This window comes from Melanostigma gelatinosum (assembly GCF_949748355.1).
Source record: "Melanostigma gelatinosum genome assembly, chromosome: 11".
Lineage (NCBI taxonomy): Eukaryota > Metazoa > Chordata > Actinopteri > Perciformes > Zoarcidae > Melanostigma > Melanostigma gelatinosum.
In genome coordinates, this window is record NC_136644.1 from 2,998,639 (window position 1) to 3,021,621 (window position 22,983).

Consider the following 22,983-nt stretch of genomic DNA (forward strand, 5'->3'; position numbering starts at 1 on the left):
AATGGTTAATAACATCTAAATAAAACTACTGAACGAAATGTTTCTTCTTTATGTATGCGAGGATGGGACGCCTATATAACAAAGTCAAACAAATGTACTTTAAGTAATAACCTATAGTAGAAATAATAGTTTTAACATAATAAAGACAATAATTTAGGAAATTGCATATATAGAATCATATTTGACTTTTCACAAGCATCCACGGGTAAGTCATGTACAGCCTATATGTCTATGCTCATGTATAGCCCGCATCATGTTTTGTCAACACACGGTGTTCGCCAGAGGAACACCTCTCTGTCAATCACCATGACGCGGATGAATCACGGGGTTGAGGATGGCCCATATAAAGACAACTGACATCAGCCACAGCGCCGGAGACAAGCTTGAGTGTGCCTATGAAAAGTCAGATCCCAGATTCTGCCCACTTTGTTGCGTATTCATCGTATTAAAACGATGGAGAGAGGCAGCGTCTCCACCGGAACACAGACCACCTCCACCCCTGTTGCGCACCAGATCAGCAGTTCCACTGATGGTCCCCAGTTTCGAGGTAATATGGACGGCCAGTGCGCCGGGTCCTCCAGTGTCTTACTGACTTACAAAAACGCGTCGCAGCATCTGACTTCATCGGGAATAAAAATAGGATTGGGGATACTTAAAGTGGCCTCGTCTCAGTGGAAAAAGGAAAAGAAGGCGCGCTCAGATGTAACCATAAGGCAACTGTCCACAGCCAACAGCAGCCATACATGCAAGAGATCCCCACTTGATCATCTGGCAGCTCTGGCTCTCCGCGGGCAAACCCGGCAGCGCCATATTGACCAAGAGCAAGCACCGACCAAGCCTCAGAACTGTAAGCGCATCGTAGTTCTCGGTGCGCCACGGGTCGGCAAGACCTCCATCCTGAGAAGATACCTTAGGGACGGATTTGTGGAGGACTACAGTCCCACCTCTGAGGATTTCCTGAGGAAACTGTTTCGTGTCCGCGGAGAGACATACCAAATAGACGTCCTGGACGCGTCCAGGGAAAGGGATTTCCCAGCCAAGAGGCGGCTGTCTATCCTCACTGGTGCGTATTGGCTCAGTAATGTCTGCCCTGCAGGAACTTACAATGCTTGTCAGTTTTTTTACGTTTTCAAAACAGAAGAATCGTTGCAATTGATCAATAGATGTGTGCGTAAATGCTATTCTCTCTCGAATAATGCGTTGATAAAAATGTCAACTATTAGAGAAAAATAATTGATTTAATTTATTCTTTGCAGGAGACATTTTTCTCCTCGTATTCAGTCTAGATGACCGGAGCTCTTTCGACGAGGTGTGCGCCCTGCGATCGGAGATTCTTGCCGCAAAATCCAAGCTCACCAAATCCTCTGTGCCAGAGCAGTGCGCACAGCCGCAGGTTCCCCTGGTGGTCTGCGCCAACAAGGTGGATATCCTGAAGACTGAGAGAGGAATATCCAAGTCGGAGGTGCTCCAAGTCCTCGGTGACAACTGTGCCTATTTTGAAACATCTGCAAAGGAAAGCACGAATTTAGAGAAAGTCTTCGACACTTTGGCAATGCTAGGCGGGCTTCCGACTGAAACTGGCCCGTCTCAGCATCGCAAGCTCTCCCTCCGTTCCTACCAGGCAATGCGGACAGGCCGTGTGCCGGGGCGATATGAAGCCTGCGGTGCCCTGTACCCACTGGCCCGTCGGCCGAGTTTTAGCACGGATCTCCGACAAGTTATTGGATCACATACTGCAAGAGAGCCGGGTAAAGCGCTGGGAAAATGTTGGATTCAATGAGAGACAATTATGAGACAAAGTGTTACAGAGCAGATAAAATAAGGAAGAAAGCACTGATGTTCATGTTGATGTACACTATAATGCCGCATCATTGTCTAATTCAATGCACTCGAGATGATCTTTTCAAATACAAATATTTTTTATATCATAATGGCTTGCTTATTTACACAAGAAGCTGAGTATCTATCTATCTATCTATCTATCTATCTATCTATCTATCTATCTATCTATCTATCTATCTATCTATCTATCTATCTATCTATCTATCTATCTATCTGTCTGTCTGTCTGTCTGTCTGTCTGTCTGTCTGTCTGTCTGTCTGTCTGTCTGTCTGTCTGTCTATCTATCTATCCATCTAGCTCAGTGTGTGTGTTTATGTGCTTTTAACTGTGAAGGAGAATGTGGGAGGATGTTGAGTCAGAACTTCATTATTGCTATGACTATTGCATAACCTTCATATTCCTTCTCTCGCCCACTCTTCTTTTTATCTCCCTGTGTGTGTGTGTGTGTGTGTGTGTGTGTGTGTGTGTGTGTGTGTGTGTGTGTGTGTGTGTGTGTGTGTGTGTGTGTGTGTGTGTGTGTGTGTGTGTGTGTGTGCGGGTGCGTTTGTGTTTGCGTGTTAACCTTCAGTGAGGATTGCCAGATGTCCACAGCCTGAATCCCACACATCGTGAACAATCAGATTACAGCCGAGGTTTACATTTGGATATCACGAGTTACCTCCCGATCCTAAAGGACTCTATAAATGACATCTCAGATAGGCCTGTCACTCAGTGGGCGTTTAATGCCTGTCAACAAGTGGACCTTCACGGCCGATGAATGTCAGCTCACTCTTGATTTTGTGCAGCTGAAGAAGCCTCTGTAACGGTCTGGAGGGAGAAGTGTTGGTCTGCTCAGCCTACATCTCATCTTCCAAAGTGAAGATTTGCATCAAGACATAACAACTGGATGCAACTCCAACTATATGGAATGAGTGAATAACAGTTACAACGTTGCATTGCATAATGTTCGTGACCACATTTGAATAGCTTGGTGTTAGTAACAAAGGCAGTAGTTGTGAATAAAGTGGATGTTTGTTTTGTTCTGCACTTGAAGGTCCTTCGCTGGAAGTACAGTAGAGCGTTTCCATGGCCACTGCTTGTGAGTTTATATTCAGACCACGAGTGCTTTACTGAGACCTCACATGATCCCGAGGCTCAGAGACATTTCATTTTGATTTTAAACAAGAAAACTCAAACGCTGATCACACAGAAACACGTTGGCAGAGTAAGTGTATCTATCGCTCAATATATACAGTGGAGTAGAAATCAAAGTACAAAGTGGAATGAAAATACTTAACAGACAAAAAGCTCTTCATTGTACTTAAATACAGCAGTTGAGGAATGTATTTAACTTCTACTGTGCTCCTTTATTTGGAAGTACTTTCTCTCACACAAGCACATATGGGGTTAAAAAAAAGAACGTAATAAATAACACTCTCTGATTTGTATTTAATCTTAATCGTAGAAAGGAAATCGGTCATTTTAACCGCTTTACGGTCTTCACAGGAACACATCAGTCCGTCGGTGCTCCCTGCACATTCCGTCGGAGAAGCGGAAAGCCAAATGGTTTTGTTCCGCTCAGAGGCACTCTGATTGGCTGTGGCAGCTGTCGGTCACCCGCCTCTGCTCTCCGATTGGCTACCTCTCCTCTCCGTTAGGCTGGAATGCGCCGTGCTTCAGTGTGTTTTGGGATGCTCTCTCTCTCTCTCTCTCTCTCTCTCTCTCTCTCTCTCTCTCTCTCTCTCTCTCTCTCTCTCTCTCTCTCTCTCTCTCTCTCTCTCTCTCTCTCTCTCTCTCTCTCTCTCTCTCTCTCTCTCTTTCTTTCTGTCCAGTATTGAAACCCATGTACATGCATACATGAACATCCATATGCACACATACTTACCTGTTTTTAATTTTTTCATTTTTTTTTGGTTTGTTGTGTTTTATTTATTTATATAATTTTTTCCCTCCATCTCAAAAGGCTCAAGGATATTCTCACACACACACACACACACACACACACACACACACACACACACGCACACATACACACTGACTATATGATATTTGCTGGCTTTTATCCCACTGTTCTTGTCATCCTCTTGTTGTTATGTCTATGTATTGTCTTAATAATAAAAATAAAAATAAAAAAAAATAAGGAAAAAGCCTATATGAATTTGGGTCTCCTGATGCACACAAGTAGATCAGCACATCCACTACTAATGTCATCACCAACGTTTCTATGACTTCAAACATGAGGTGGGAGTGTGAGCGTGTCTGCACCGAGTGTACGGAGAGTAGTGCTTGTCAACAGTTCAATCAGTCACTAGTTCACAGCAGCTGGGGCGAGATCATGCCACGGAGATAAAGATGAATGCAGGCCGGTGGCTTGTCACGCAAGTGACAGAGAATTTAAATGATAATGGTGGAACAAGCACACACACACACAAACACACACCTGCCACCAGGTGTTGGTCTCTATTATAAAGCTCTGCTGGTTTAGCCTGTTCAGCACCAATGAGGTGTACCAGGAGAAACTCGAGGAAGAGTGGAAAAAGAGGGAGGAGGAAGAGCAAAGAAAGAAGGAAGAGAGGATCAGAGAAGAGGAAGTTAACAGGAAATAGATCCTGTTAACTCTTGAAATGCATGCTTTGTGTGGGATTGTGTGAGCTAAAAACGTTTTACAACAAAGTCTGAAATTCACTTCACTTCTCCTGGCTTTCATCTCTGATTTAATTTTCCATCTTTACTGACTCCCTCAGGACACCAAATACAACCCACATTAGAAACATCTGGATTGAAGACGGATAAATACACATCTGTATTAGTGATGGCAGATATAGGCAGAACTCTTTTTAAAGGTTAAAAGGTAATGTGGTTATACTAAGAATGTTCATCAATTAAAGAGCTTGAATGCTCTCCTCCTGTTGTGGTACACGTAGCAGCCATGCCCACACACAGACCGATTCACAGAGCTGTGGATGCACATTTTCAGATGTAAACTAAAGACAATACAAGGAAATAGGAAGCCCCCTGAGCAAAGGCCAGGCTTCCAGAAGTTTCCCAGAACACTAATGTCAAAAGTGAAGCCACAGAGCTTGTCTGAGTTCACAACTCGGGCCTGGAACAACGCATTTGGCCACGAGGGAACTGGAAAATATCAATCTGAAGTCATGGCTGAAGGTAAGACAACCTATCTGACTTGTGTTTAAAATAAAACAGGTGATCTTTTGATTTCTGTAAGATGTGACACTTGCTGTGACACTGTGACGCTGGAAAGGGCACAAGAGGGACATCGTGAAAACGTAGACCTTGATAATGATGTCATTGGCTCATCGTGTATTTCTTTGTGTGTCTCTGTGGTTTTATTTCATATCACAGCAATACCACTGCGAGAAAATAAACAGAAAACTCTACCTCGGTCGGATGGGTGTGGTCTGAATAACTTTGACGGTATGTTCATTCATTGTCTCTCTATATCTCTTTACCACCTTCTCACAGTGGAACCCTTTACAGAGACCATTACTAATGGCTTCATGAACGTAAATACAAGGACTATTCATGCTTTTTGATCAGTAACACATTTGGGGTTGCATGGTTGTAAAACATCCTTTTGTTTGTTTATTCTTCTCTAACTCGCTCAATCTTTGGAGCTTTTCTGTTTTGACGGCTTATCGGAAAAGTGCACAAACCTTTATTAAAAACTGTCTTTAATTAAGTTCCTTACATCTGTAACTGCAGACTTAATCGCTTATTAGTTAATTATCAACTTTCTGCACCACATAAGAAGAGTGGCGTTTTCAGTGGTCATTAACACATGTTTTCTTCCACTACAATAAAACACAAGTGCATGTATGCAGTTTTAATTGTAATTAATCATTTGTTAACATAGTTTGGTTCCTGTTGTCCTGCAAATCTTTCCCAGGCGGTAACTGGTTGAATGCTCTTCGTGTCTCTTCAGTGTCTCTCACCAAATACACAATGTGTGTACACTTGAATTCCTCACTTCTCAAACACTTGCACTGCTGATTTTTACAATATTTTTTAATTATGCAATATTTACTTCATACATGTGTTTTAATATCTGAATCACTGAACTGCAGGATGGCGGCCAGACATTTGAACAAAAATCACTCAGCCAAGCGCACGGAGTTAAGTGTTTCTCCTGCTGGCCCCGTCACACTCAACACATAGACGTAACATTGGGATGACGTCACAGACATTAAGATGTCTTTTTAAGTTTTACCTCCTTGATAATCAACAATCAACCTTATTTGCTGGCTGGCTGTTGTCTCTGCATCTGTGGTTCACCACCATGTTTGCCTGCTTGAAGCATTCTTTTTGCCTTTGTTGGCACACAGGCTTTACTTCTTGCACATTACTGCCACCAACTGTCGATAAGTTGTGCTGCTTGTACACAATACAAAAAAATAACTCAACAGGTTGCCTTTTCAAGAAATCAGCTAAAAAGATATCGCAAGTTATACAAGAGGGAGATCCACCATTCAAACTTAGCAAGTGATTCAAAACACTCACTGCTGACTAGAAAAAGAAAGAAAGGATCCACTTCTGAGTTGTGCTCTGCATTCATTGTGCTTCTGCTGTTACAGCTCTGCATTTGTCCGGAGGGTTGAGGATAGTCCTGGTGGGCAAGACTGGGTCAGGCAAGAGTGCGTCAGGAAACACCATCCTTGGAAGAGCCGCCTTCAAAGAGGACCCGAGCCCCGTGTCTGTGACCCAACACTGTGAGACGCAGAACGGGGAAGTGGACGGGACTGCAGTCCAGGTGATCGACACTCCAGGTCTGTTTGATACAGGCATCACAGAGGAAGAATTAAAAACCAGAATCGAGGAGTGCGTCAAGATGTCGGTGCCCGGCCCTCACGCCTTCCTGCTGGTGATCAGGCTCGGGGTACGGTTCACCGAGGAGGAAAGGAACGCTGTGAAGTGGATCCAGGACAACTTCGGAGACGACGCCTCCATGTACACTATCATGCTGTTTACGTGCAAAGACCAGGCCAAAGCTGACAATGCTCTGAAGGAGTGCAAGGAGCTGCGGAGACTCTCGATTACATTTGGACGCAGGTACCACGCCTTCAACAACAACGACGCAGAGGACCGCGTACAGGTCAAAGAGCTGATCGACATGATCAAGGAAATGGTACAGGATAACGGGGGGAAGCACTACACCAATGAGCTGTATGAGAAAGCCCAGAGGAAGCTGAGAGAGGAGGAGGAGCGGAAGAAACAAGAGGAGGAAGAGAAGAAAGAGGAGGAGAAGAAAATGTGGGATGCAGAGAGGGAAGAGAAAGAGAAAGAGAGAAACAAGGAGAAAAGGGTGAAGAGAAAGAATATACGTGTGGCCTCGGCTGCTGCTGCCTTGCTGGTGGTAGCCGGGGTGGTTGTAGCCGTGGGAGCCAACACCACGGTGGCTTTGGCTCTAGGAGCTCCGGTGCTCCTCTTGGGGGTGCTGTGTGGTTTAGCTGCCTTTTGCTTATGGAAGGAAATAAGATGCAAAGCCAAAGCAACTGTTCCAGTATAACAACGTGACCAGGACACCTGCAGTATGTGGTCAGAACCAAATCATTGTCTCAACAATGCAAGAAACCATCTCAATGAATCTCCATTGTTTGCCCAATGTCCATTGTTTAGGAAGTTAGTGATGTAACATTTGAGTATGAGAGAGGGGGGGGGGGGTGTGGTGGAAAATACAGCTTAAAGTAGAAACAGGAAGCTGATTAAACAAGGAAACAGTGAACACAGTTTACCACGTTGACACAACAGGTTGAGCTGAAGCCTAAAACAACGGTTATGGTGCCGGAGGGAAACACTGTTTTGATTTCCAGACCACGTCCCCGTGGTCCGATGTGTACAACATGCCGAGGCTTTTGTCAGTTTTGGGTCACAGGCGCTGCAAGTCTTTGTTGCTTCTGCTGCTTCTCTCTCCAACTCCCCCGTCAATGCTGCTCCTGAGCCGAGAGAGAGGCAGCGCAGAGAGGCCGAGGGAACCGGAGGTGAAGGCAGAGCTTTGAACACACTGAATGAAGGAAATAAGATGCAAAGCCAAAGCAACTGTTCCAGTATAACAACGTGACCAGGACACCTGCATGTGACCCTTAATATACAGTGGGAGTGTTGCACACATTACTGTTTACAGCTCATCAGTGAATGGTGTTGTTTTGGCCTTTCCTGCATTCTGCTTCCGAAATTATAAAGTTTTGACGCAACATTGCAATAACAGATGTGATTTTAATGCTGACAGTAAACAAACGGTATGAAATGCCTTTTCTTTTTGTGGTTTCACTCATTCATTGTTTGGAGACTATACATGAAAGCCACATCGTGATGATGAGATTCCAAATAAATGTTAGAATGTTGCACAGTTTATACTTTCATAACTTGTGATAATTGCTCAAATCGAATATTGATGCAGATTTCCTGCTGTTCCTTATTTAACCTGTGATGGCCTTGCTTTATTATTAGTAACACTACTAGCTCACTTCCCGAAAGGAAACCAGAGACAATGGTAAACGTCCGCTGGCCGATCCCATTTCACTGAGGAGGCATTGTGAACATAGCAAACCCCTCACTCTGCTGCCAGCACATCCCGGCCAGCCACCTGCACACAACATCGACAACACAATGAGCAAAAAGGCTTTGAAATGATGAGTCTGAGTCAACCACATATTGATCAGAGTATATTTTACCTTTTAAATGCTAGTTCTCTTTGTACAAGTTAAGTCGTGTTTTTTTATTACATATTTAAAAATAATTCAGATTTGCATCAAATCAAGAGTTTAACCCGAGAAAGGCAACCTCCTCTCTGTGTGGCGTTTTATCTAAAGGAAATCAGGTTTACTGCTTTGTCCAGTAGAGGGCAGACGTGGGTCATGTTTTCAAAGACTCAAATTGGATATTGAGGTGAAAGATATTCAATACTGTACTTCCATTTGAATAAAAGCATAAATGTAGCACAACATTTACATTTTGTGACATGCAGTATTTCCCATTTGTGATGATTTGATGTTCATTACATCACATTAACACCTGTACATCAGCTGGAGCTGTTGCCTTCATGCTTATTAAATAAAACACGTTATAGGAGAGACATTCACGCCAAACAATGAATGCCCTTCATGCCTGGAGTGGTCACTGGATTTGACAAGCGTTTACAGTAAATGCATGAAACGCACTGCAACTGAACATCTCAAAGTTCAAAGATTAAGGTTCAGTGTCAATGTTATTGTACAATTCAGTATTAGAATGAAACGCAAAACTTAGATTTACATTTGGTCAACAATCACAGTGGGGAAAAAAAAAAAAGAAGTCAAATGTGATCAGATAAATTAGCAAAGAACATAGTTTCACATTTATCCGTATGGGATGCAACCATGCAGACATACTGAGAGTATAAGTGCTTGCTCTTAATGCCAAACAGGCAACAGTGTGCAGCTCTGCACTCAAAAAAACGACGCTTTCAACGAACTTAATAAAATCATGGAAAGAATTTCCACACGATTAAAATGCTTTCATTAAGCAAAAATATCAACGTAATTTATTAGGGTTAGTCCAACCTATTTTAGTTGGGCCGGATTCAATTAATTAATTTGGGTTGGTCCAACTTAATTGACTATTGAATTTTTTACTCATGTAGAATTAGTCAAACCAACCCTATTAAATTGAGTTGGACACAACCCAAGTAAATGCGTTGAACCAACCCTAATAAATTAAGTTGATCCTACTCAAGTACTTTAAGTTGGATCAACATAATTGTTTTATGCTTAAAGAAAGCATTTTAATCATGTGGAAATCAAGTTCGTTGAAAGCGTCGTTGTTTTGAGTGTGGAATTTTTACTTTCACAACTGAGATCTTCATGTAATAAAGAATTTGGTACAAAAACAAACGAAACCTTTTGAAGCACTGTTAGGATCTCGGTCTGGCCTAGTGTGTGCTCCTCTGTTTTTCCCCCTGTCAGTGTTGTTGGTTGAAGGCCATGTGCTTATGTTTTGTTTTTGTGTCAGCCTATAGTTTCCACCCCCGAGTTCCATCTCCAACCACGCCCCTCTCCCCAGGCTCAGCTGTGGGGAATTCCGGTGATCAGTGTTTTCATGACAAGTGATTTCTAACCTTTCTGGCTGTCTGCAGCACTCCTGCCGCGCAGAGTCGATCCCCGGGAATTCACCTGTGCGCAGAGGCCGATCCGAGTAGTACCACGGAGTTCACCGGTCGGCTTCCCTTGTTTTCATCCCGGACCGTTTCCAGCCGTGAGTAGGTTGAGTTTCCCTCCCGACTCCGGAGTCTGCATCATTCTTCCTCGGTTGAGTTTCCCTCCCGACTCAGGGAGAACGGACAGGCTTTGGCCACTGGACACGTGCCGTAGTCTGTTTGGATATTGTTGTCTGTTTAAGTCTGCAGCTATATATATATATATATAGAGAGAGAGAGAGAGAGAGAGAGAGAGAGAGAGAGAGAGAGAGAGAGAGAGAGAGAGTTCATATAGCCTGCGCATCTGTTCCACCATTCCTTCGAACTCTTCTTTCTCTGGGCCTCTTCGTACATGGCTCTGGTGTAATGGTCACCATTTAAGCGCACTATCTCGTCTATCTTTTCAAACAGATCAGCCACCTGAGTGCGATTTCTCCTGCATGTGTTGTCAAACACAGTGTACCTTCCTCTATAGCTCTTGATTAACTCCTGGAGTTCAGCACTTTTGTCTATATAATCCTCAATGGACTCCTCCTTGAGCATGTCTCCCCTCGTGAAGAGCACCAGAGAGTAGTTGGAGACTTCCTCACCAAAGTTGTCTTTGATCCACTTGATGGCATTCTTCTCCTCTTCAGTAAAGCGTACATCCAGTCTGATCACTAGCAGGAACATATGGGGTCCTGGGTCAGACAGCGTGATACAGTTCTCTATTTCTCTTTTCCACTGGTCTTCTTTAAGCGCCGTGTCAAAGACTCCCGGGGTGTCGACCACACTCACAGTTCTTTCATCATAGTGGCCACTTTCTTTCTCACATGTCTTTGTCACAGAAGAAGGAGAAATCTCTGAGGTGAAAGCTCTTCTTCCCAGGATGGTGTTCCCTGTTGCACTCTTTCCTGATCCAGTCTTCCCCAGCAGGACAATCCTCAGATCACTGACAACTGGAGAGCTGCAGTCTGTGGACACAAAGACAGAAAGACAGAAAGACACTTTATCTGAACTTCTGGGAGCTTTTAGGTCAGCTCACATAAGAAGTGCAAAAAGCCTGAATACAGTATATTCCTACACACAAGTAAAGACACTCACCTTCCATTGAGGTTAAACCCATCTTATTGTAGATGAAGAAATATCAGGAAAACACAAGTCAAAGCTGACTTTGAACCACTAACACTGTCTGTCGTTTCTGAACCTTTCCTTCCAGATCACAAAAGGTCTGTAATTATGTTTGCCAGTAATCCCTCCCCTCCCTCCCTCTCTCTCTCTCTCTCTCTCTCTCTCTCTCTCTCTCTCTCTCTCTCTCTCTCTCTCTCTCTCTCTCTCTCCCTGCCTCTCTCTCTCTTTCTCCCTCTCCACCTCGTGGTTTCCTGGAAAACGAAACTAAAACTTTGAAAAACATGGGGATCAAAACATTATTGAAATCGTTTGGATGTAAACTTCTTACACTGTTCTACATCCTGTGCCTTGATAATCAAGGCTCAAGGTTTGCTCAATGAAATGTGTTTGCCGCCCCTCTATATGCGACACTATACAGTAAGCAAATGCATGAATGAGACAAAGACAATACATTGGAACAGAATTAAACTTATATTAACTGCGTGTTGCCCCTTGGGGGTCAGCGAAAACCAACACAGTATTCAACAAGGTTGGCCCGTCAGCATGCACTTTGATTCCAAACTCCGGCAGCTTATTATCAGCACGCCTCTTTGTGCAAAGAGCACGACCCAAACAAAGAGCACAACCGCCTGAAGCGAGGGGGCGTCGGAGCCAGTGTAGGAAACGTGGCAGTTTCTCTAACGCCATCTAGTGAGTCAACTTTTTGATTGACCTGCACGCTGTGTCTTCACTAACCTCACTAAAATAGTCAATTTTTTCACCCAACAAAGTTACAATCTACAGTATAATATGACATCCTAATGCATCCGGCTCCAGTCAGCTTTCACCTCCTCGGCTCCTTATGTTGCCCTCAAACGGCAAGAAACGACAAGATGGTAGCAATCAACAATGTCTGTAACAAAGTGTCCTTGTGCTGTCATTTTCTGCATAACTAGCAGTGTGTGTGTGTGTGTGTTTAGTATGCAGTATTACACACTGCTGCCCTCCCACACCCCTGTGTATGAGATCCAAGGAGACAAGCTGGCCAGTCATAACAGAAGAAAGACACCAACTACTCACATCACGCGACTATACCACCGAGGAACACGCCGAGGATCATCTACGCGCCATCTGCGGACATCTGGTTGCTTGATTAGTGATTTAAAGGTATGTTTTATAGAGCTTTATTTAACTGCAATGTGAGGAAATTTGTGAATTGATTGAACCAAATAAAACAAGCTGGAGCAAGTTTAATGCACTTATTCTTATTTACATTGCTGTTGTATTGCACTGGTGACAAAAAACAACATGCATCATTGGCTCAGATCAAAAATTATTCAATTAGTTCATTTAAAATGTGCTTCTTTTATTGTAAATTTGTTGAAAACTGTCGTCTTAACAGTGGGTGCTGCTCCAGAAAGGACACTGAGGAGAAGAAGGAGACTCATCTCAAGCTCTCACAATCCTTGGACGTCTCACTGAATGACTGAGAATATACCGTGGGAAGCTTTGACTTTCATCTACTGAGAGCTCAGCAACCTCCTCCTGAGAAAAACAAGAGAAACATCAGAGAGATTTTTCAATTTTTCTTCCATTGAGAGCGAGAGAGGAGCTTCTTCACCGGCCATGGCATCCACAGGTCTTCAGCTGCTGGGCTTGGTGTTGGCTGTGCTGGGTTGGGTGGGCGGAGCGTTGGTGTGCGCGGCTCCTCTGTGGCGTGTGTCCGCCTTCGTGGGTGGAGAGCTGGTGATCGCCCAGGTGTTGTGGGAGGGACTGTGGATGAACTGCCTGTCTCAGACCACAGGCCATATCCAGTGCAAGACCTACGACTCCACCCTGGCACTGCCCACGTCTACCCAGGCCGCCCGGAGCGTCACTGTTCTCGCCCTGCTCCTCTGCCTCCTGGCCCTCATGCTCGGGGTGGCAGGGGCCAAGTGTACTCACTGCATGGGGGACGGTAACCAGGCCTCCAAGGCTCGGCTGGCCAGGATAGCAGGGCTGCTCTTCCTCGTGGCTGGCTTGGCCTTCTCGATACCCATCTGCTGGACTGCCCATGCGATCATCAGGGACTTCTACGATCCGACTGTCGCAGCGCCTTTCAAGAGAGAGCTGGGGCCGGCGCTCTACTTGGGCTGGGGGGCCAGCGTGCTGCTCCTGGTGGGGGGCTCTCTGCTCCGCCTGGGCTCCTCTCCACCAGGAGCAAGAGCACTGCCTGTTTTCGGCGGAGCAGCGAAGGACAACCCACTGACAGGGGCGGCAGGGGAGGCGAAGCAACAGGACAAATCTTTTGTATGAGATGATTTTAATGGACATGTGTGGTCAAACTTCAAAGTCACCATCTATTAGAGAACATCAGCCGATATTGTGTTTACTATCTTACAAATGTGGACTTATTTTACATTTATCACATGATTAAATGAAGATACTAATGGGTTTCTAATAGAAGTTACATCATTCATTAGCTTTCTGCCAGAGTGGGATTTGACATGAATTGTGGGAGGTTTTAAATGTTTAAAAGTTGACTAATGTGTGTGACTTGCATTTCTTAAATTCCAGTCTGCCTCTGCTTGTGTGTGTATGTGTGTGTGTGTGTGTGGGCGGTCTGTGTACAGAAGGCCAGTGTACATGGCATATCTGTATATGCTGCTGTGTTCACTGACCGTGTGTGGGCAGTCAGAGCGATGCTTGTTTATTTACTTTCTATGAATGTTGATAGTTGATGAAGTATTCGGGGAATTCAGCAAATTGACCCATCACATTTCATTTTTCCTTTATTTCTTTATTCTTGTTTGTATTTATTTTTGACTGTGTTTCCACTGCACCCTTTTATTGATATCAGTTCAAACAGCCTATTGTCTACATTGTACAGCTTTTTCATTTGCCTTCATATCAGAAAAAGTTATTCATATTTCAGAATTATTATTTCCAGAAGTAGTAGTTTTGTGTGTGTTTTAATAGTTGCCCTTGTGTTCTCTGATTTTGTGCGTGTCGTGTACTCATGCTCACCATTGTGTCTGGAGAGTCTTACGTCTACAGATGTAGAAAGTCTTATAATGTTTCATCCAGCGTTTACCGCAGTTAACTTAATAACATCATATGATATACAGCATTCAATACATAAGTGTGACATTTCATCTTCCATCTTTAGTTGTTTGTATTGTTTGTATGATTTATAACCACTTATGCACAATAAATAGTGTTTGCATTCTACTACAACTGTTTTTAATTATACTTTAAGCTCCGTCATGTTTTCAAGGACTGTGAAACACAGGATTATTCCCGTCTTCTTCAAGTTATCACGTGTATTACCAGAGAGATATGTTTGCTGCCATCTTGTTTTCTGAGGTTGGGAAAAGTGGTTCCAGCGCCTGCACACTCACTCCAAAGCACATGTTTATTTAAATTGACAACGACTCGACCCCATTTGAATCATCCAAACCAATATTCAACCACTTTGAGCAGTGGAGTGGTGACAGCAGACATTGTACACTTGGGGGCAGTAAAGACTCAAAAATGGATCCAATATCTGTTTGTCTTTCATAGAGTATTTGATATTAAGACTAAGATTTATCTTTCTGGCTGTTTTCTAGGTGTGAGTTATATGTGTTAAATGAAAAGCTAAACTTGACATCTGCCTCAAAATAAAACCAGTTTTAAAATGATTAGATTAAAATACCCTGCAATGAACATGCAGGTCGTTTTATATGAGTCTCATGTCACACGAATCTGACTTCCCAAATGACAAATGGGAGTAAACTCAACTCAATTTCCGTGTGTGTTTGTGTGTCATAAGCCATGCATATGAAGTCACATAGAACCTCAACTATTGTCCTCTTCCACTTAAAGGGACAGCGGGAGTATTTAGACTCTGCAGCTGCAGGAAGGATGCGTGTCGCTTTAAACCTCACGTGGTCGCAGAGGTGAAAGTGGGCTGCTGTGTGTGACTTTGCGCTGCGCTGTTTTGGGGCTTTAGCATTCTCATACCCCGCTGTCGACCTTTGGAGCTCGGGGCGGGTAGGCAGCTCCGCCGTCCACGGTGGCAATTGGCTGCGCTCTTCTACGCTTACGCTTTCCATAGCCGCTTCCTATTGCACATTGTGGCGCAAACACAGCATACCGTGCACACGCGCACACACCTCGTGTTTTTACACGCATACACGCAACGTTATGGGGCGCGAGTGTGCACGGTGCTGCAGGAGTCCAAGGTCCTCTCGGTCCGTGGCGCTCTTATAGGAATGTTTAAATAGTAACGAGGTTATCCGTGTCCAGCATACCGCACCCTGCTGACAGCTGTGCCCTGCAGGCCAGCAAGCCGACCGAGCAGGCGGACGGAGCGTCGAAGGCGGAGTGGGAGGAGAAGTCACCCGCTGTAGCAGCATCGGGCAACGGCAGAGCACGGAGCCATGACCGAGAAACGGATGTCGCGGTGGTATTTCGGTGGGCTGGCGTCGTGCGGGGCTGCTTGCTGCACGCATCCTCTGGATCTGCTGAAGGTGAGCTGAGGGCAACAGTCGGCGTGTAACCCTCCGCCGGTGTGCAGAGGAGACAGGCCTGAATACCAGGCGACAGCTGTTTCCAGCAGTAGACCTACAACAGGATAGATTACAGTTATTCACCTCCTGACCACTCGTCGTGTTAGTCTTATAGATCTCAGTGTGCGTGTTAGCCGCGGGGAGCTTTCAGAGGGCCGAGGGATCGCATGTCTTTCATGGCATCACTGTAACTTCTATCAGGATGACCAAGGCTGTTCAAAAATAGGGCACATGTTAAGACAAGTGATAGCTTGTCAGCCCAACTACCAATAACCACAAATGATGCAGTGAAGTAATTGTTGTATTCATTTTAAAGTACACCGAATAGCCCAATCTAGCATTAGTTTTCTATTCAATAGTTATGTTTTATTGAGATAAATAGCCTACAATGTAGCAATTTACCCTTCTCTAAGCCCCGCCCCCCGCTGCTACTCTGTCAAACTGTCAGAGCTCCCCGAACCATGGAGCCCACACTGCCACTAACTGCTGTATACATATTATTACACTGTTGGGGAAACAAAACGGAGATTCAGCAGCATTTTAAAAAAAGATTAAGATCGAAGTCTAAAGAGTATCAATGATCACAGAAGACAATAACACTGTTCCTGTGAAGCCGGGTCGGTCTTAATGCACTGTTACAATCATAAACAAGCAAAAGCAGCATGTGTGAACATTCAGTATACCTTCAGAAGCTAGCGTAGCATAGAAGTTAGTGACACGCTAACATACTCTGCCAATGACTAAACCAGCCTGAAAGTGAAGAAAAAGAACGGCACGAGGGTTTATCAACGTGTCTGACCTTGCCTGACAGTAGGTTTGTGTGTGTGTGTGTGTGTGTTAGTGTGTGTGTGTGTGGTCATGCATGTTCACTCTTGTTAATCTTTGCCTCGCTGTGATGCACAGAGGAGTGAATCAGTAGGCTACATCTCTACCTAATTTACTTCACTGGCTCCTCTCTTGTTTGCTTCGGAGACAGCTGCGCATGACTGATAATGCGAACGGCTCCTCAGGCGGTCACGCCGTGAGTAATTACGTAGACGAGGCCGCTCATCGTCACATTGCAGTGAAACTCTCCTCTGGAGTGCTTTATTTCTGCCCTATCTTTCCTACTAGCTGGTGATGCCATAAGTACATATAGTGTATAAAACAGAGGAATTCAACAAATGATATGTATTCTGCAGTCGTCTGAGGACATTCTGATTTATGCATAACAATAACAAATGTGGCGTGAACCTTCTATTTTTATATTCATTTGATCTTAATTCCAACAAGTCCGTATGACTCTGTTTTCTATCCTTGCGTGGGTAAAAATGTATTTCAAGAAAGTTTTGATCTGCATTAGTTTGGGTTTGTCTTTAAGTCCAATAAAGACTCTCATTGGTTTACAGACTGGGTTGGAATTGAAACAACTGCAATTTGCAAATGCCATTCCTTCAAATCCCTAAAAATGGAAAAGAAAATGATTCCTTCAATCTTGAGCCCTGTTTTTTTTTTTTTTTTTGCCTGTATTTGTTCACATTTTTGAAAATTGGCACCGTTAACAGCATGCAGAATGTTCCTGTTTTCCATGTTCCCATGTCTGTAGTGACCCCGATTACTTTGATACTGAAGAAAACTTAAAAATGTAACGATTCAGGCAAGTTCTAGACCTATTGTTTTTTCCATATTATCTAAATGTATTTATGAAGCTGTTTTCTGTCAGCGGACAGTGAGGCAGATGATGACTTTGTAGCAATGGCCTCATAATGCTGTCGACTTATCACATTTCTGTTGAAGCTGAACAGCAGGGCATCTAACTCTAGGACTGAAGTGTGGACGTGAGAGGAGAGAGTATGTGAATGTGGTTTTCAACAGGGAAGTAGGGATTAACCAAACCAATGCATCACATGGCGGTGTTTGCGTAGACATGTTTAGTTGATTTACTCCTTTGTGTCAACCTTCAAACAGGCTGCTCTGTTGTTGTCTGACTTCGCCCAAAAAGACTCTTTTAGCCAGACACTTATCAACTTATCTGGGTAAAATATTTTACCACTTACGTGTGTGTGTGTGTGTGTGTGTGTGTGTGTGTGTGTGTTCCTGTACTGTTGTCACAGATGGTTTCAGAGGAGTTAAGGAGATGTTCCTCCATGTTCTCTCCCAGGCTCTATGGATGGAAATGTCTTTTGGTCGGTCCACCACTTTGGATCGCCATAAAATCTTGTAATGACATTCATGTTCCTGTTCTCTTTGCTGATCCCCTGACTTCTCCCGTAGTGCCACTATGTGGCCACAGTTTTCAGTACATCCACTTAAATATTTCAACATTACGCCCCCCCCCTCAGAATAATAACTTTAGTGATCCCTTAACTTTCATCTAGTGCCATCGTCAGGTATTTGGTTTATGAGCACAGACCTTTTAGAGAGATTTAGAAAATGTGTGTGTCGTGTGTAATAACCGCCTGTGTCACACATTACTATCTTCCTCCTTTTTACTCACCGTGGTCCGTATTACTCAGCCTGTGAAAACATGGCTGACCCTGGAGAACCTGCGTTTCAGGATGTGGAGTTAGAAAGGTATGCGTGTTCAGCAGACAGCAGTGGTTTAACTACAGATGGTATTGGGTTGCATTGTGGGAACTGTGGGATCCAATGTTTTTGGAGGTTGACCCACTAAAAGAAATCCGGATATCTCGCCTTCTTCTGACTCGTCTTTGGCTTTTGCTTTTTTAAAATTTGTCTCCCAACTTTATAGAAGTGCAATACTAAATCGGCTTTCCTTTTAAAGACGTGACACATGTAGACTGTTGACACATTCAGTTGCCCAGCTGTTGTCTGTCTTACCCCATAAGAAAAAGCTGCTGAGGTTGTTGTGTCTGTGTTTCCTAAATGATGTCACTACATTGCCTAACTTGGTGTTGAATGCGTGACTGTCCTTCCAGGTACACCTGCAGACACAGCAGGAAGTGGAGAAGAGGATGGTGGGGATGGCCATTCATGTGGTGAAGAGCGACGGCGTGCTGGCTCTGTACAGTGGCCTCTCTGCCTCCCTGTGTAGACAGGTATGTGTGTCTGTTGTAATTATCAGTTTGTAATTTCTACCTGAATCGAAGCAGGCAAGGCGGGAAAGAGAGTGCACTCTTCTGACGACATTCAAAGGGATTGATCTGCTGTCGCCTCAGTGAGTTTGGTCTTAAAAAAGCTACTGGATGAAGAAAGAGTAGGATATGTTTTATATCCTGTGAACCGTGCAGCCTATGTAGTTTCTGGCCACAGACTTTTTTAAATGATCAAAACTCTCCTCGAAGAAGTTCGGTTAGGTTGTGTTGCCAAAGGCTCCTCCTAGTGGTTGAAAAAAGAGATTCAAATAGTGAGAAGAGTATAGGATACTCATTATTTTCTCCTCTCCTCTTGTGTCCTCTCGTCCCGTGTCCTCTCCTCTCAGATGTCCTATTCCCTCACCAGGTTTGCAATTTATGAGACCGTGAGGGACATGTTGGGCAGCACAAGCCAGGGCCCAATGCCCTTTTACCAGAAGGTCCTGCTGGGAGCCTTCGGAGGTGGGAACACACGCATTCTGCTTTTCTTCTCTTCCTCTCCACACACACACACACACACACACACACACACACACACACACACACACACACACACACACACACACACAGTGTCACACATACATGATCGTGTGCTTTCTCTCCCAACAGGTTTCACTGGTGGGTTTGTTGGCTCCCCAGCAGACATGGTGAATGTCAGGTAACAGCCATGACAATTCAAATCCTCATTAATATTTAAAATTAAAAATTAAATTAAATTATTCAAAACAAACTTAACATTTCCTCCTGTTTCCAGGATGCAGAATGACATGAAACTACCACCAGAGCTGAGGAGAAAGTGAGTCTTGTTGCTCGCTGTCGCGAAAATGTTCACTTCGACGTTCCAAATCTGTTACTGCACTTTAACCCCGAATGTTCTTTCCTTCAGCTACAAGCATGCCTTCGATGGGCTCTTCAGAGTCGTCAGAGAAGGTAAAGCCCAAGCAATGTTGTGTGTGTGTGTGACATCATGTACAGCACACCGTGGCGTCATGGCTGACCTGTGTCTTGGCCCACAGAGGGTGTGAGGAGACTGTTCTCAGGAGCCACCATGGCCGCCAGCAGAGGAGCGCTGGTCACTGTGGGACAGGCAAGTCACCGATGTTCAAAGGGAAACTTCACAACATCCTTTCGACGCCTGCAGGTCTTAAAAAGACCTCAAGGACTCTTAGGCCAGTGAAGAGCAACGTCTGTTCCTTCACTTTTGTATTGTACTTTATTCTACACAATCACAGTTTAGATTCTCCTCAATACATGAAGAAGATATTAATCATGTATGTCAACGTCTTTCTAATAAGATAAATGGGATCAAATTGAGTTAAATCAATGGTACATTAATGAATCAATGCTGAATCAATTTCCTAGATGCTTTATCTGCAGTAAAGAGAAACACAGATTACATTACCGGTAGATTAGATTATCAGAGTGACGCAAACCTTTCCTCCTCTTACTTTGTATGTAGTTGGCGTGTTATGACCAGGCCAAGCAGCTCGTGCTGGGAACAGGCATGATGGGAGACAACATACTCACGCACTTTGTTTCCAGCTCCATCGCCGTGAGTATCGGGTTTTATTCGTGTGCCTCGGAAGCCTCCGTCGAGTCCGTTCTGTGATCTGATGACTTGCTCCTCTGCAGGGAGGCTGTGCTACATTCTTGTGTCAACCTCTGGATGTCCTAAAGACGAGGCTGATGAGCTCAAAGGGAGAGTACACGGTGAGCGGCCCCTCCCATCACTGTCTCCTCTAATCCTTTCATGAGTCTGTTTCTGGTTGTCCGTCCTCTTCATTCCTCAGGCGCTGCTTCTAATCCAGTGTCTCTCTCTTTAGGGGGTGACTCATTGCTTAAGAGAAACTGCTAAGCTTGGTCCTCTGGCATTTTACAAGGTACAACAACAGCACACTATCGATGAACAGCGCCGAGGTTATTTAGTGTCAAAGTTTTAAAAAAGCAAAGGAGTTTGGATGCTAAATGGTGTGGTCCACTGCTGATGAAACACTTTCGGCCGGAGGCTTGTAAGCTACAGTTACCAACGGCAATGAGTTTACATTGTCCCACAACGACTCGGCGAGTTCAGCTGTCAATCAAACGCACATACAGACCCGCCCACTCAGAGGCACGAAGGAGCATTTCTGATGTAACTTTAAAGAATGAAAAAGTATTAAACCGGAGATTCGCCACATGTTATGTGGATGTCCAGTCAGTGTTGCTGGTAAATGTAGTCGACGAAGCAATGAATTCCGCTCAACAACAGAACTTCCTTCTTCTCTTGATGTGATGTGAGATCTAATGCATATTTTTGGTTGCAGGGTCTCGTCCCCGCAGGGATCCGCTTGATTCCTCACACGGTGCTCACCTTCATGTTCCTCGAGCAGCTCAAGAAACACTTCGGCATTCGCATCATCTCCTGAGCACGCTCTGTGACGAGCCGCTCTTCAACCCCCCCCCCCCCCCCCCACTGACACCATGGCAGCGCTCTGATTTTGGCATTAACAAGAACAGAAGGGAAGAAAGGGAGTCGTGCGCAGTTTATTTTGGACTCGTGCATGTTTTTCGTCTCCTTTTTGCTCTACCGCTATCTCACAGCTGGCGATGGCTTTGATTATCATGAGCACCAACTTCTAGAAAGAGCAAACACGAGAGCGATCGATGTCCCTCTGTCAGCTTGGATTATCAACACGACGTTACGAAAGAGCGCGCTAAATACGAAGGTGCTTCAAACGGGGTTATCGGAGTGACCTGCCGGCTCTGGCAGGTGTTCATTGTAGTTGTCCCCATGTAGGTGGGGTTAGTTAGACATATTGAGAGTATTAATTTTAACTAATTCCAAATCAGATGTAGTGATTTATGTTTTATTTCTCGATACTTACGCCCAGTTCATCAGCGGTGAACAGCGCCTTCAGGGCTCAACAAGTTAGTGTCTGTTAGTATGTGTTTCCTGTTAGTCCTCTGCAACACCTCATTGGTGTCGCATAAGACCGGGACAGAGTCTGTGATCCAGCAGAAGTAGAAGATGCAAACAAACAGTGTATCATCAGTGCCATATTTTACAATCTATTCCCCAAACAGCCATTACTGGAACATGATTGATTTACATAGTAATCATTCCCGACAGTTGTGACGCACCCTGAATTAAACGGTTCATTTGTTTGCTTTTTCGTCACAAAATGAATATTTTATAACTGGAAATCAATTACTAGCAGGTTCAAAATGTTCACTCTGACCCAATACTTCATTCCGATTCCTCTTCAATCATTTCACGCTTAAATCTTTTGGAAAAGAGGACCAAGTTTGTGTTTTTAAGTAAGTTCGTGGGGAAACTGACGCAGAGAGAGCAGACTGGTGAAGGTAGATTTGATCGTGTCTCCTTTAGTGTTCCAGTCCCAGTGAATTCTATATGACCACTTTAACTCCTAAAGGTTCTTGCTGTATGACTGGAGATGCCTGTAGAGGACAGACTGTACATGTAGCAATGCTCCCGTTTAGCTGAGCGCATGTCAGTCTTTATGACTCAGGATGCTACTTTGTTTTATAAGGCACTTTATTAAAACCCCTGGACTCGAGCTGACTAAACCCGCTGCAAGCTGTAACACACTCTAAAAGTAACAGAGATCAGATGTTTTGAGTTCAATTTTAATGGTTCCAATAGAGGCCAATCTGTAATGTTTTTGACATGTTGCGTGCCAGTTATTGTCTCAGTGATGTACTGCCTTCTGTGCTGTGCCTGCTCTTTTGACGGAGACGTTGTCCCGTCATGGTGACTTACAGTGCGTGTCCTCCAGGGGGCGGTATGTGCCCACAACATGAACAATCGGGCATCATGTGAAGCCCTCCACCTTCATCCGAGGATTTTTTTTAAACCACAAGCTCAGAGCGACCTAAATAATGTGAACCTGCATGTTCTTCTGCTCACGCATCGCAGCACCGTGAGGTGTAGATCAGCCATAGTGACTCCTGTAACCCAGCTTTCATCATAATGCACTGACATGTCACTGGAGGGACCCACAGTTCTGGGTGTTGTGAATTTATATTTAGTAGATTACTAATTGTTGATTTTGGAATTAAAATACTGATCAATAATGTGTTTTTGTGTTATTTCATCGTCTACTTTGGTAAACAATCTGCAACCACTTAGCTAGATGGCACCAAATGCTACACACTGTCCCTTAAAGTTCACTGGGAAGTGATCTTTCTTTCCCCACCTTCCTGTGTCTGTCTGTCCATCCATCTTCCTCTGCGTTGTCTGTGAGTGTGGCTTCCCTTAATCAGCTCGCGGCTCTTCTTT

The 22,983-nt window shown here is 44.3% G+C and overlaps 5 protein-coding genes across 5 annotated transcripts; 4 read left to right on the top strand and 1 right to left on the bottom strand.

Annotated features, from left to right (window-relative positions):
- Positions 1–453: 453 nt before the first annotated feature.
- rasd2b (RASD family member 2b) lies at positions 454–1,780 on the top strand (the record flags this gene model as incomplete). The annotated part of the gene is made up of 2 exons (XM_079278110.1): positions 454–1,063; positions 1,257–1,780. 2 exons carry the CDS (start codon positions 454–456, stop codon positions 1,778–1,780), a joined length of 1,134 nt encoding a protein of 377 aa, XP_079134236.1.
- A 3,093-nt stretch (positions 1,781–4,873) lies between these two features.
- On the top strand, positions 4,874–7,987 carry LOC306784447 (GTPase IMAP family member 9-like). The gene is made up of 3 exons (XM_079278440.1): positions 4,874–4,986; positions 5,185–5,256; positions 6,414–7,987. Exons 1-3 carry the CDS (start codon positions 4,878–4,880, stop codon positions 7,343–7,345), a joined length of 1,113 nt encoding a protein of 370 aa, XP_079134566.1. The 5' UTR covers positions 4,874–4,877; the 3' UTR covers positions 7,346–7,987.
- Positions 7,988–8,355: 368 nt separating this feature from the next.
- On the bottom strand, positions 8,356–11,099 carry LOC306784552 (GTPase IMAP family member 4-like; the record flags this gene model as incomplete). The annotated part of the gene is made up of 3 exons (XM_079278586.1): positions 8,356–8,422; positions 10,323–10,962; positions 11,093–11,099. 3 exons carry the CDS (start codon positions 11,097–11,099, stop codon positions 8,356–8,358), a joined length of 714 nt encoding a protein of 237 aa, XP_079134712.1.
- A 1,060-nt stretch (positions 11,100–12,159) lies between these two features.
- Positions 12,160–14,280, top strand: LOC306784323 (claudin-4-like). The gene is made up of 2 exons (XM_079278244.1): positions 12,160–12,265; positions 12,501–14,280. Exon 2 carries the CDS (start codon positions 12,725–12,727, stop codon positions 13,391–13,393), a length of 669 nt encoding a protein of 222 aa, XP_079134370.1. The 5' UTR covers positions 12,160–12,265; positions 12,501–12,724; the 3' UTR covers positions 13,394–14,280.
- A 743-nt stretch (positions 14,281–15,023) lies between these two features.
- Positions 15,024–22,779, top strand: slc25a10b (solute carrier family 25 member 10b). Its single transcript, XM_079279241.1, has 11 exons — positions 15,024–15,591; positions 18,549–18,668; positions 19,052–19,166; positions 19,314–19,362; positions 19,459–19,500; positions 19,591–19,634; positions 19,721–19,791; positions 20,164–20,256; positions 20,337–20,414; positions 20,528–20,584; positions 21,008–22,779. Exons 1-11 carry the CDS (start codon positions 15,502–15,504, stop codon positions 21,107–21,109), a joined length of 861 nt encoding a protein of 286 aa, XP_079135367.1. The 5' UTR covers positions 15,024–15,501; the 3' UTR covers positions 21,110–22,779.
- Positions 22,780–22,983: the final 204 nt, after the last annotated feature.